This window comes from Aquarana catesbeiana, linkage group LG09 (assembly GCF_042186555.1).
Source record: "Aquarana catesbeiana isolate 2022-GZ linkage group LG09, ASM4218655v1, whole genome shotgun sequence".
NCBI lineage: Eukaryota > Metazoa > Chordata > Amphibia > Anura > Ranidae > Aquarana > Aquarana catesbeiana.
Genome location: NC_133332.1, coordinates 44735392 through 44749348, shown reverse-complemented (window position 1 = coordinate 44749348; position 13957 = coordinate 44735392). Strand labels below are relative to the sequence as shown.

At 41.6% G+C, this 13957-nt stretch overlaps 1 protein-coding gene across 3 annotated transcripts in view; it reads right to left on the bottom strand.

The window, feature by feature from the left end:
* Positions 1-2406: 2406 nt before the first annotated feature.
* The window catches only part of AGPAT1 (1-acylglycerol-3-phosphate O-acyltransferase 1), a gene marked incomplete in the record, with an annotated part of 78919 nt that continues 67368 nt past the window's right edge, over positions 2407-13957 (bottom strand). For all 3 annotated transcript variants that reach the window (XM_073598397.1, XM_073598395.1, XM_073598396.1), the window contains 3 exon segments: positions 2407-4404; positions 10950-11022; positions 11737-11832. In XM_073598397.1, coding sequence (XP_073454498.1) covers positions 4247-4404; positions 10950-11022; positions 11737-11832 — 327 coding nt within the window.

Below are 13957 nucleotides of genomic sequence, written 5' to 3'. Positions count from 1 at the left end.
AGACACCAGCCCATGTAAACTATGAGTGCCTAAAGTCGTAGCTTACTCACGACTATGGACTGGTAATTGGTTCTAGGTATGTTACGCCATATCTGGAATTACTGGGTGGCTGCTTCTATCCCTATGGCAAAATGGAGCAACGAGGAGTGAAACAAAATTGGATTTGTGCTGCTGGCCAGTGAGCATTAAAGTAAACCGGTTGCTTTATCCTGCCTTCGTTAGCTTTAAGAGAAACATATAAGGCTGCCTAAATTTCCCTGGGTTCTCTGCTTTCTGAGTCACGGACCTCAAAACAGCATAATGACAGTAAAGGCTGAGATTTATCAGCACTAATGAGCTGCAAGGTTCTGGTCACTTTACTGAAAACTTGTAATGAGCCCAGGCATAGTCTGAACTTAGTCTGAACCCACCTGACCAAGCCCAGGAAGCTATTACCTGTATTGGGCCAATCCCTGCCCCACAGCTGTCTATATACAATGGATATATATATATATATATATATATATATATATATATATATATATATATATATATATATATATATATATATATATATATATATATAACGCGTACGATTGGCCTAGTACAGTGACAGCTTCTTGGCGGGCTTGCTCAGGTGGGTTCAGACTAGGATCTGAACATTCCTGAGATCATTCCTATTAGAAACTAACAAAAAGGGTCAGCATAGCAGCCAGGTAACCAGCATTTGTTGGAGGTCAACGATATGACAGCCTCCATATTTCTTTTTCTCCTTCTGAAAAATACTGGTTCCCTGGCCATCTTGTTGATTCAACAGATTCAAAATTCTTTGAGTGGCTGACCAGGAATAAGGTATGGCTTTAGGATATACAAGTTGGTTCTAGCGACTCATTTACGAAGCCAGAGCCATAATCAAATAAATCCACAATAAAAATAAGTTGTGTACATAAAGTGGGCATGAAATCCACAGAAAAAAAGAAATCAAGCGTGTGAATGAGTCCAGACACATAAAATTAATTTTCATGACATCCTTACGGCATCAAAAGATGAAAATAGTTATGAAGAAGGGTTGCAAGTAGATTATCCACCACCAATTGGATGAAGGCTTACCGGAGAGCTTGGCCTTAAAAGGGACATATGCCTGATGAGTCAACAAAGCTGGTGGTGAAGTACACCAAGAGATGAGGGCATCCGTGTAGGCGACCTCTGGATGGGAGTCAGGTATTCCTATGGTCCATCCGATGGCTCTCCGGGGCAGTGATCCACAGGGTAGTCAATCAAGGAGCGGGGTGGATAAACTCTCCCATGTGGTATGGTTAGGAAGGAGAATAAAGGGCCACATAGTGTGATTCCATTAAGTAAAGGGGTATTTATTTAATAAAAAAGGAACACTCACATTTGTGAAGATAAAAAAGCGCTTTGGTACAAATGACGCAATGGCATCTGCAGAGCCTGTCCCGTCGCACTTCGTCTAACAAGACATCATCTGGGGTCCAGATTTGGGGGTTTAATTTTTTCTGTGGACTTCACGCTCACTTTATGTACACAACTTATTTTTATTGTGGATTTATTTGATTATGTCTCTTCGCGGGTTTTATCATATGTTTGAGACTCACATGATCACGATACAATCTTAGTTGATTCTGAGATCGTTTATTAGTGTTGCACTTATATTTCTCTTCTATGAAGCCAGAGGCAGACAGACAGACCCGTAGCATCTTCATAAAACAAGAATGGCAGTGTATTTCTCAGAAGATGGGGAAAAGGCAACCCTTACAAATAGGTCATAGAAAGAAGTGGCCTCATTGGATAACAGCCACTCCTTTGTCAGCTCTATGCCTTGTTAAAATATATTTTCCTGTTGCCAACATGGCAGTATACTAACCATTGGTGCCAGTAAGGAAAATTACGATAAGTATTTGATACAATTTTCCATTTTCCTGGAGCCAACATGGCAGCATACATGTGGTATACATGCTGTCATGGACTGGCACCAGGAAAGGCAAATTATAGTAAGTAGTTGATCCAATTTTCCATTTTTCAGTAGGTCTGGTATCATGGCTACCAGTAGACAGTGGTTTATGCAGTAATCATTTTTTGGTGAATCTGTTGCAAAAAGTTTCTTATGTGGAGATCCTGCCAGTAACAGCATTTTATGTTTCTGGCCAACAACGCTAAGCCGCTGTCTTGCAATTAGCAGCAATGCGGTCAGCTTGCTGTGCACACGCCTTCAGTTGGGCAGATGGAAGGTCTGCACATGACTCCTACTAGCATTTTCAGGAGGTTCAGCTTTGGCAGCCTCTATTTTGTTTGGACAAGTTTCCTTAAAAACAGTCACACTCCCACCATCCAGCATACTCATTCTGTTCAGAAGACACTTTCGCATGTCACCAAACATTGGCAGAAATAAAACACAGGACAAAGATGACCCAGAAAAGTTTGTGCAATGCTACTTCACATTTACAGGACAGGAGATTAATATGCCCCCTCCCGCCCACGCAACATTCCAACCCACGTCATACCCACATGATATCCTCTTCCCCTAATCCACAGTTACGAACACATTGGCACATGTAGTTCTTCCACGCCTCACACTGGTACACAAGAAAGGCGTAGAAAGGGGAGGCATATATGGACACAAAGAAGGACTTAAGGTGGCTGGAGTGTAACAATAAAAAATAAAAATAAACGTGGAAAATCTCAGGCCACAAGACGATAATCTGGGAAGAGGCGAAAAAGCTGCAGGTCGGCGGTTGTGGAGTGACGAGAGCTTGAGGAGATGGGAAGGCTTCCTGGGGAAGAGGCCACAAGTTGGGCAGAGCAGTTCCATGGTTCTTGCCCCCATGTCAAGTCCATGTCATTTTCTGGAAGGCCATACAGGGCAGGTAATTAGGGCAATGCCAGATTTTCGTACCCTAAGTAACTGACCTATCCAATTCCTGGCAATAGATGCTTGTAATCGAAAAGAGAAGGGAAAGAGAGAGAGTGAGAAGGCCGCCGGTGGAGGAGGAGACCGTGAAAAGCTGTCAAGGAAAGAGCTGGAGAGACCAGTACTAGCATCCAATAAATAACTAAATATACAGATTTAAGGCACCCCCTCATAAATGAATAAAGAGACCGACTCTGTTGTACTGAAGAACGCCCATCTCCTTCCAAGAAATGGAATGTTATCTGAACAGCTTTCCTTCATGAACTCGAGTCCCAGCCAGGCACCCTAAAGAATTCCAGTACCGCCATTCGCTCATTGGTCAGATCAAATCTGCAAATCCGTGTAAACATGTTTCTTTTCAATGATCTTCAGGATGAGGATATTTAAAATGTATCTCCCCATTTTGTTTGCCACCTACCCAACTGCTAAATCTTTCCAACATTCTTCTTCAAAAAATTTTTCGATCATCAACCCTGTAAAGCGAGCCTTGCATAACAAAAAAATACATTCTACCGTTATAGTATACAATGCCCCAGGCTGTGTAAAGTAGGTGAAATGTGAAGTACCTAAAGTGCAAATAATGGTCCCCCCCACCCTCTGCAGGTTGCTGGCTGAGTTCCTGGTCATGTGATAGCAGTAATTGCCTTCTCAGCCAAACTGCAGAGATAATCATTTGTGTCTGATGTCTTAAGGGAGGGGGGTGTTCAGAAAACTAAGCTCTCTAAGGTGTGGTTTGAGGCTATGCCAATATTGTTGCTCCAAAATGCTCTACTACACAGAACAATGCCAGGAATATAATAAACTTCTGGTATATAAAGCTAAAATTGAATATGTACAGACTTACGTTTTAATGAAATGTAAGGTCTACTTTAAACTTTGCTCATTAACATTCCACTGTCAGCAATTGACCCAAAGCTATCTTTTTTTTTTTTTTAAATGTTGACCTATGCACCTATCCACTGCCTTTTATGCACCCTGCACCATTTTAACCAAATATAATTTCTTTTTAGATTTTCAAGGCTACAGTAGCACAGCCTTTGTTATGGAATGGCATTGCCTAGGTTTTCTTTCCTTGGTGGCAGTAGTAGGGAAGATCCAACTCCATGCTGCTAGTAATGCTGCTTTTCCCACTGTTAGCAGTGAAGTTCTTCTTGTGTTCTCCTTAGGTGGCCAAATTTATCAGTTTGGGCAGCAATGCTCTTTTTACTGTAGAGATTGTTTTCAAATGAGTTTGCTCTCTCTCTCCTCTCCCTCTATACGGGTCCCTCCTCCTGGCTTCTCCTGAATGGGGGTGTTCCCTGGCCAACAATGACAAGAAAAGGATGGAAGAAGAGGGGATCAGTGTCCACCGCCAGGTTCTTTTCCTGGACGCTCATTTGAGATTTCAGTAAAAGTCTCAAGCATCATCCCTCGGACTTTGTCAGCAAGTGCAGGGACGTCATCGGCGCACAGGCCTTTGGTGGGTACACCTGGGAGGATCTGCACTGTACATTTCCCTGAAAGACAAGATGACAGTTACAAAATTACAGAGGACGACACAACGTTGTGCAAGATGACATTATTTGACATTCGCATAAAGTTTCTGAAAGCAGATTTTTTTTTTTTTTTTTTCATTCTTAAAAACTTCTTATTTTCATCCTTTTCCCATCTCAAAGCTCCTGCCTTTTGCAACCACTGGTTGTCAACATGCATCTTAGTGATGATTGTATGGCATTTCTCAAGACGGGTTTCCTGATGGTGACAACAGTGGATTATGTCTGTGTAACAGGCGTCAAATTGGCCACTTGTATTTCTAACAGAAGCCATGTGACAGGGTGACAGCAGAGGAGAAGCACTATTGGGAGCCAGGGACAGAGCATTGTAATCCTATAAAGCCGGTGAACACATTCGTTTTTTCTTCATTCAAGCCGGTGAGTTGAAAGAAAGAAGACTGTCAGCTCCGGTCGGAGCCGCTGTACTAACCATTAGTTCAGCGATCTCCCCCACTGAGCTGTTGTGTTCTGACGGGGACAGAATATCAGCCAAAAATCCAGAAACAACACGATACAAATGTTTTTAGGTGACTTGCCGTTCAGTGAGTGAAATAAGTATTTGATCCCCAAGCAAAACATGACTTAGTACTTGGTGGAAAAACTCTTGTTGGCAATCACAGAGTTAAGACATTTCTTGCAGTTGGTTACCAGGTTTGCACACATCTCAGGGGAGATGTTGGTCCACTCTTCCTTACAGATGTTCTCTAAATCCTTAAGGTTTATTGGCTGTTGCTTGGCAACTCCAAGTTTCAGCTCCCTCTATAAATTTTCTAAAGGATTAATGGTCTGGAGATTGGCTAGGCCACTCCATGACCTTAATGTGCTTCTTCTTGAGTCACTCCTTCGTTGCCTTGGCGGTGTGTTTTGGGTCATTGTCATGCTGGAAGACCCTTCCACGACCCATCTTTACTGTTCTGGCTGAGGGAATAAGGTTCTCATCCAAGATTTTACAATACATAGACACATTAAGGGGCCAGTAGATGGTGCCAAATCAGCTTTAGCAGAGAAACAGTCCCAAAGCATAATGTTTCCACCTCCATGCTTGACTGTAGGGATGTGTGTCATAGTCAGCATTTTTTATCCTCTAAACACGGCGAGTTCAGTTAATGCCAAAGAGCTCAATTTTGGTCTCATCTGACCACAGCACTTTCTCCCAATCCTTCTTTGAATCATTTAGATGTTCATTGGCAAACTTCAGACGGGCCTGTACATGTGCCTTCTTGAGGAGGAGGACCTTGTTGGCGTTGCAGGACTTCAATCCATGGCGGCGTATTGTGTTACCAATGGTTTGTTTGGTGACTGTGGTTCCAACTGCCTTGAGATCATTCACAAGCTTCTCCCGTGTAGTTCTGTACTGATACCTCGCTTTTCTCATGATCATCCTCCCTCATGAGGCGAAATCTTGCATGGAGCTCCAGACGGAGGGCATTTGTGAATAATTTCTCCAACAGTTGTCTCCTTCCCACCAAGCTTCTTGCTGATGGTCTTGTAGCCCATCCCAGCCTTGTGTAGGTCTACAATCTTGTCCCTGAGGTCCTTTGACAGCGCTTTGGTCTTGCCCATGATGGTGAGGTTTGAATGGAAGAAAAGAGATTCTGTGGATAGGTGTCTATTATACACATAACGAGTTGTCGTTAGGAGCACCTTCTTAAATTGACAGGACTAATCTGTGTACCACATGAGCACCTACTGCAGCCAGTATTATTGTTGGTTGGTGGGGGATCAAATACGTATTTTACTCACTGAACTGCAACTCAATTTATAACATTTGTATCATGTGTTTTTTTTTTCTGAATTTTTGGTAGATATTCTGTCTCTATCATTTAAAATACACCTATGATAAAAAAAATTATAGACCCTTCATTTCTTTGTAAGTGGGCAAACTTACAAAATCTGCAGGGGATCAAATTATTATTTCCCCCACTGTATATACATACAGCTGACATCGCTTTTTTGTGCAGCGAGTGCACTCACTGTGCCTGAACTGTCACTGAGGGCTCCCGGTCGCAATTTAAAATTAGGAGCAGGTAGGAGGGGCTCCTGACCATGTGACTAACTGTGAAAGCCAATCGCATAGATGATCAGGAGACTACGGCGTAAAGGACCCCTTAAAGTTGTCAGTGGTAGCTGCAGATATTGCAAACAACTTTGAAATGACATTAACAGATTAAAGGTTGTACGAAGTTGTAGTGATTGGGTTTATATCTTCTATAAAAAAGGAAAACTTCCTCTCAAACCTGTTAACAACATGTTAGTTGGGGTGAGGGGGCAACCCAAGTATAAAACCACACCTAAGCAAAGTGGATGTTCTTTAAAAATTCAACAAAGACATTCCTGAAAAAGAACTCCCCTGTCCTGCTGCTCTTGCCACATATCTCTTTTACTTTATTGCTGTCAAAAAAAAAAATTCTTATCCAACACCCAAGTATGTTGGTTGCCTGGTCTCTCGATGCATACTGTGATTTAGTCAGTACTTTTAGCTGACCAGGAAGTGTTGGATGCAGAACACTCTTCAGGCAGAAGTATATCTTCAACAGAATAAAAGTAACATTTGATTGATCCCCTGTGGGGTCGCTGTTTGGAGTCTGCCATTTTTTTTCCAGGACTTGTGACATCGCCCACTACCAACTGCCTGGTCCAGTGGTGATGGGACCCATCTACAACGGCACCATGTTTTTGACTGATGACGTCGGAGAGCATCTGCGCACATGACATCAGCAATGCCCGCACCATGGGCGCGCACGCTATCTCCATGTCGTTTGGCGTCGCTTGGCGTCGTTTTTTTTACCCAGGCGCCATCTCGCCCTTTTTTCTGGGGCTTGGATGGTGTACTGTGAGTCTTTTCACACCCACAGTCCATTTGGTGCTGGGAGGGCTGTGGTCCCCTTCTGATGGGATATATTGGGAGGCAGGTGGAGGCTTCTCTTCCACTTCCTGTGGGACCTGGAGTCATGTCTGGGATGGTTGCTCATTCTCACTTGGTAACTACTGATCTTTTATGCCTATTTCTGATTCCTGTTTTACACCCTATCTGTGGAAGCATGTACACTATATTGTCAAAAGTATTGTGACACCTGCCTCTACAAGCACATGAACTTTAATGGCATCCCAGTCTTAGTCCATAGGGTTTAACATTGAGTTGGCCCACCCTTTGCAGCTATAACAGCTTCAACTCTTCTGGGAAGGCTGTCCACAAGGTTTAGGAGTGTGTCTATGGGAATGTTTTACCATTCTTCCAAAAGAGCATTTGTGAGGTCAGGCAGTGATGTTGGACGAGAAGGCCTGGCTTGCAGTCTCCACTCTAATTCATCCCAAAAGTGTTCTATCGGTTGAGGTCAGGGTTCTGTGCAGGCCAGTCAAGTTCCTTTTTTTTTTAGCACTGGTTACTGTATCGGTGTCACTGGTCCCCAAAAAGCCTCACTTAGTGTCAGATTTGTCCGCCGCAATGTTGCAGTCCTGCTAAAAAAAAAAATCGCTGATTGCCGCCATTACTAGTAAAAAGAAAATAAATAAAAAATTCCATAAATCTATCCTATAGTTTGTAGATGCTATAACTTTTGAGCAAACCAATCAATATACGCTTGGGATTTTTTTACCAAAAATATGTAGCAGAATACATATTAGCCTAAACTGATGAAGAAATTCGATTTTTTGCATTTTTTTATTGGATATGTTTTATAACATCACACAGTTTTTTTTTTTGTGCTATAAACAAAAAACTAACGGCAGAGGTGATCAAATACCACCAAAAGAAAACTGTATTTATGGGGGGAAAAAAAAAATTTTTTATTTGGGTACAGTGCCGCATGACCGAGCAATTGTCAGTTAAAGTAACACAGTGCCGTATCACAAAAAAATGGCCTGGTCATGAAAGGGGGGTAAACCTTCCAGAGCTGAAGTGGTTAAGCAAAAGATCAATTTTAATTTTTTGATCTTTTGCTTTCAAAGGTAGAGGAGAGATTTGGGGTCTTATTGACCTCGGATCTCGCCACAAAGAGGACCGGCGGTCATCCCTTATTCTATTACAAGGGATGTTAACTTTTCTTGTAGTAGGAATAAAAGTGATAAAAAAAAATGAAAGGGACAGTGTAAAACAAAAAAAAAAAAACTATATTATATATATATATATATTATACACACATACATATATATGTATATATTATATATAGATAGATATATATATGTGTATGTGTGTGTGTGTATATATATATATATATATATATGTGTGTGTGTGTGTGTGTGTGTGTGTGTGTGTGTATATATATATATATAAACACACACACACACACACACACACACACACACACACACACACACACACACACACACACACACACACACACACACACACACATATATATATATATATATATATATAGCACCCCCATCCCTCTGTGCTCGCAGGCAAAAGTGAACACATACGTAATTCGTGTTCACTACCGCACATGTGAGGTATCGCTGTGACTGTTAGAGCGACAGCAATAATTCTAGCACTAGACCTGCTCTGTAACTCTTAACTGGTAACCTGTAAAAAAAAAAAAAAAAAAAAATTTACAGCGTCGCCTATGGAAAATTTTAAGTATCGTGGTTTGTCACCATTCCCAGAGCGTGCGCAATTTTAAAGCGTGACATGTTAGGAATCTATCTACTCAGTGTAACATCATCTTTCATACTTTACCAGGAAAAAAATTGCGATGATCACCATTTTATTCTCTAGGGTCTCTGCTTAAAAAAAAAAAAAAAAATTACTACTTGTAAACAAAAAGTTCCAGAAAAGGCCTGGTCCTTAAGTTAATAATCAGACCCAAAAAAATAAAAAAGTTAAAAAACAAAAAAGGGGCAGATCCTATAGACTGCTTGGTCTTTTTCAGACGTCACTCTACTATGGTTCTATGACTTTCTGAGAATGAGTAATTCTGCCCACTTGTGCTTGCTATAGGCATTTTCTTTTTTTTTCTAAGCCTTATTTTCCAGAGAAATAGTTTTTTTTGCCATGTGGGGTATGGTCTGAATCACACCCCACTCCCATGATGCAGCAGAAGCTTTCTTTGTGTAGCGTGAGCTGTCAGTCAGGGCACAGACAACATATTTCAGGTTGTCAGATATTGGTCACTTAATTAGCTTTTCCGCTGTTGTAAATAGAAGAGGTAAAACCCCAACCAACTACCTTTATTGATTTGAACACGTGCGCATTTTAACCACTTCAGCCCCGGAAGGATTTAACCCCTTAATGACCAGGCAATTTGTTGCGATATGGCACTGTGTTGCTTTAACAGACAATTGCGCGGTCGTGCGACCTTGTACACAAACAAAATGTATGTCTTTTTTTTCCCCACACATAGAGCTTTCTTTTGGGGGTATTTGATCACCTGTGGAGTTTTTATTTTTTGCACTATAAACAAAAAAAGAACCGACAATTTAAAAAAAAATATATATATATTTTTTACTTTTTGCTATAATAAATATACCAAAAAGAAAAAAAAAAAAAAAAAAAAAAAAGAAGAGAAAGAATTTCTTCATCAGTTTAGACCAATATGTATTCTTCTATATATTTTTGGTAAACACGCAATAAGCTATAAGCTAATAGCGTCTACAAAATAGGAGATATATTTATGGCATTTTTATTATTATTTTTTTTTTCTTTTTACTAGTAATGGCGGTGATCAGCGATTTTTAGCGGAACTGCGACATTGAGGCGGACAGATCGGACCCTTTTTTTGGGACCAGTGACATTTATACAGCGATCAGAGCTAAAAAATAGCCACCGATTACTGTATAAATGTCACCGGCAAGGAAGGGGTTAACACTAGGGGGCAATAAAGGGGTTAAGTGTTCCCTAGGGAGGTGTTTCTGAGGCTCGGTTCACACTAGGACGACTTGTCAGGCGACCTAGTCGCCTGACAAGTAGCATCCCGTTCTGTACAATGGAACCGTTCTAAGGGGAGCGATGCAAGTCGCTCCGACTTAGAAAAAGGTTCCTGTACTACTTTGGGGGCGACTTGGGGCGACTTGCATAGACTTCTATACAGAAGTCGTTTTGCAAGTCGCCCAGGCAGTCGTGTCGCCCCTAGTGTGAACCGAGCCTAACTGTGGGGGGTGTAGTGACTGGGAGTAGAGAGAGATCGCTGTTCCTGATCACTAGGAACAGACAAGCTCTCTCTACTCTCCTGTCAGAACAGGGATCTGTTTGTTTACATTGACAGATCCCTATTCTGACTCTGTGGGAGCGACCGTGGGTGGCCGGCGGACATCTCGGCCGCCAGCCAGGCGCATCGGTTTCAGTGACGCGCCTCTGGCGGTGCTTGCCTGCTATTGCTCTTAAATCGGCCGGCGTCCACCTACGGTGATTCGTGCAGCCAAGCCAACCTGCCGCAGTATAATGATGGCGGCTGGTCGGCAAGCCATTAAGAAGCATCCTGCTGTTTTCTGTTAGATTAGACATCCTTCTAATAGCTTTTTATAGAAGATCTTCAAGCCAATCACTTCATCCCTCCCATCCAGGAGCTCACCTGTCGTAAACTTTTTTTCTTTCTTACTGTAGAAATCCTTATAGGAAGACATGATGATTGGAATAACCGGGACCTGCACAGACCAGAAGAAGGATTAGATGAAAACATCGGAGACTTGAAAGAATAATAATAATATATATATATATATATATATAAAAAATAATATATTATATATATATATATATAATATTAATATATATATGATGTGCTTTAACGGATCTTAGGAAGGGTGCAAGCATACTAGCCCGAAACGTACATAGGCATTTGTTGCCACTATTTTGTCTGGAATGATTATGCTTGCTTTATAATTTTCCTTCAAGGCTATGTGAAATAAAGCAACCGAAAGTTTTTAAGTGCAGCAACCTCTTGGACTTTTTCTTTATATATATACATACATACATACAGAGTATATCAGAAAGACAAAGAATGGACAAAAAATAGTTATTTTAAAAATAATTTATAACCTTTTCCATTTTTTTTATATATGTAGATATTAGAGTGATGGATTTAATCTTTTTTTTCAGTGTTAAAGTTTTATTATCCTTGTTTCTCTGTATAATTTGTAATATAATGTATATGAAGGCAGCCGAATTTTCTAATTACCTAAATAGGCTCTACTTCCAGCTTTGCAGTCATAACATAACGGTTGCACATTCCTGTTCCTTCTCATAATGCAGCTCTATAGGTCTCCATGCATGGCTTGATTTTCTCTTGTTCAGCCCATGGGATGAAGCCCGCCAGCACAGGCCCTTACCATTCACATAGTACTGAGTGACCAGACTCTTACCTGAGCTTGTACAGCCAGGTGAAAGGCTCCTCGTTTAAATGGCAGGAGAGAGCCGCTGTGATTTCTGGTACCCTCCGGGAATACCCACACGCGTACCTGGAAGGAGATGGAAAGGTAGAAGCCATTATATGGAATGCTGACACAAATGCATAAAACTTTCTGTTCTCCGGGCTTTCCTCTCAATATCAGATTATATATACACACACACACTTTAATTACCAAAAGTATTGGGACGCCTGCCTTTACACACACATGAAGTTTAACGTCATCCCGGTCTAAGTCTGTAGGGTTCAATATTGAGTTGGCCCAACCTTTGCAGCTATAACAGCTTCAACTCTTCTGGGAAGGCTGTCCACAAGGTTTAGGAGTGTGTCTATGGGAATGTTTGACCATTCTTCCAGAAGTGCATTTGTGAGGTCAGGCACTGATGTTGGACAAGAAGGTCTGGCCTCACAATCTCCACTCTAATTCATCCCAAAGGTGTTCTATCGGGTTGAGGACAGGACTCTGTACAGGCCAATCAGGTTCCTCCACCCCAAACTAGAATTATTGCTCTCGCGCTAACGATCGCAGCAATACCTCACATGTGTGGTTTGAACACCGTTTACATTTCTGGGAGCGACTTATGTATGCGTTCACTTTGGCGCGCGAGCACAGAGGGATAGAGTGCTTTAAAAAAATTATTTTTTAACAATATTTTTCTTTAATTTTACACTGTCCCTTTACAATCCTTGTGACATCAATAAAAGTGATCAAAAAAAAAAAAAATTAAACATCCCTTGGCAGGGACAGGTACTCCTTATGGAGGGATCTGGGCTCTATAAGATCCTAGACCCAAGCAAAGCTGATTCTGGCTTTATTCAGGTCTCCAGCCAGCCAGCGGACGTGCCGGTTGGTTGCTCATGTCTCCCGTTGGGACAGGAGAGCCCGGGCAGCAGCAGAAGGCGGTGGGGGGGGGGGGGGATATCCCCTCTCGCTGCTTGTAATAACAGCCAAGCGGTTGTGATTGCTAGAGAGCCGACCGTCAGCTCAAAAAAACGGTAGAGCGGGGACGCCGGCAGCTGCAAGCATCACTCCGGTACAACCACTTGAAGCCAACGACGTACAGGTACGTGGTTTGGCGGCAAGTGGTTAATCAGTATAGAATTCGTCCGAACAAAAAATTATAAGTCCAAGACCACGCATGAAACGAAAGAATACATTACAATACAACACTTCCAAAGCTGTATTCTGTTGTACGAGAATTTTCGTAACTTTAGTAACCTCTGTATTTTAATACTAGCACGAAAAAAAAACTGATTATTCGTCTATCTATATAGGGGAATCTGGACCGACTTTCTTTGGCTGGTGACCCCACTAGTGATGCATTATTCTACAATTCTCTTCACTTTCCCCACTGCCTGGTCACACTGTTTTCTTATTGTGCAATCATCTGAAATAAATACCTCCAAATCTTTTTCCTCTGTGGTGCTGGCCAACACTTTACCCCCAATGTTGTACTCTTTTTCCCTAGCTGCTTTATTTTACATTTAGAAACATTGAACTGCAGCCTCCACTGCTTTGACCAATCTTTCAGCAATGTCAAATCATGTTACAGACACCTCCAGGGACATCAACCCCATTACACACTTTTGGGTCATCAGCAAAAAGACATACCTTGCCCAACAAACCTTCTGTTTTATCACTTACATAGAAATTAAATAGAACAGGACCCAGTACAGAGCCTTGTGGTACCCCAGTAGTGACTGGTCGCTGTTCTGAGTGAGCCCCATTTACAACCACACTCTGCTATCTATCCTTTAGTCAACTGCATATCCACTGAACCACCCAAGGATTAAGTCCTAGCTTGTAAAACGTTTGTATTCGATCAATATGTGAATCCATACCAAATGCCTTGCTTAAATCAAGATATGCTATGTCCATAGCACCACCCTGGTCCAAAACATTGGTAATGGGCAAAAAATGAAATCAGAATAGTCTGACATGATCTGCCCTCAGTAAAGCCATGTTGATTTGGGTCCAGCAAGTTGTGTATTTTTAAGTCTTCCTGATTATTTCAAGGCTTGTGATTCACTGTTTTCTGGTGAGTTTGAACCCCTCTGGGAGTGACACGCGGTGTGGATCTTGGAGTTTGGTGCAGGCTTACACTGTTTACTAGGACCACCGTATGCACTGTGTCATCCTTATATGATTACACATATACATGCCTAACATGTTTTAA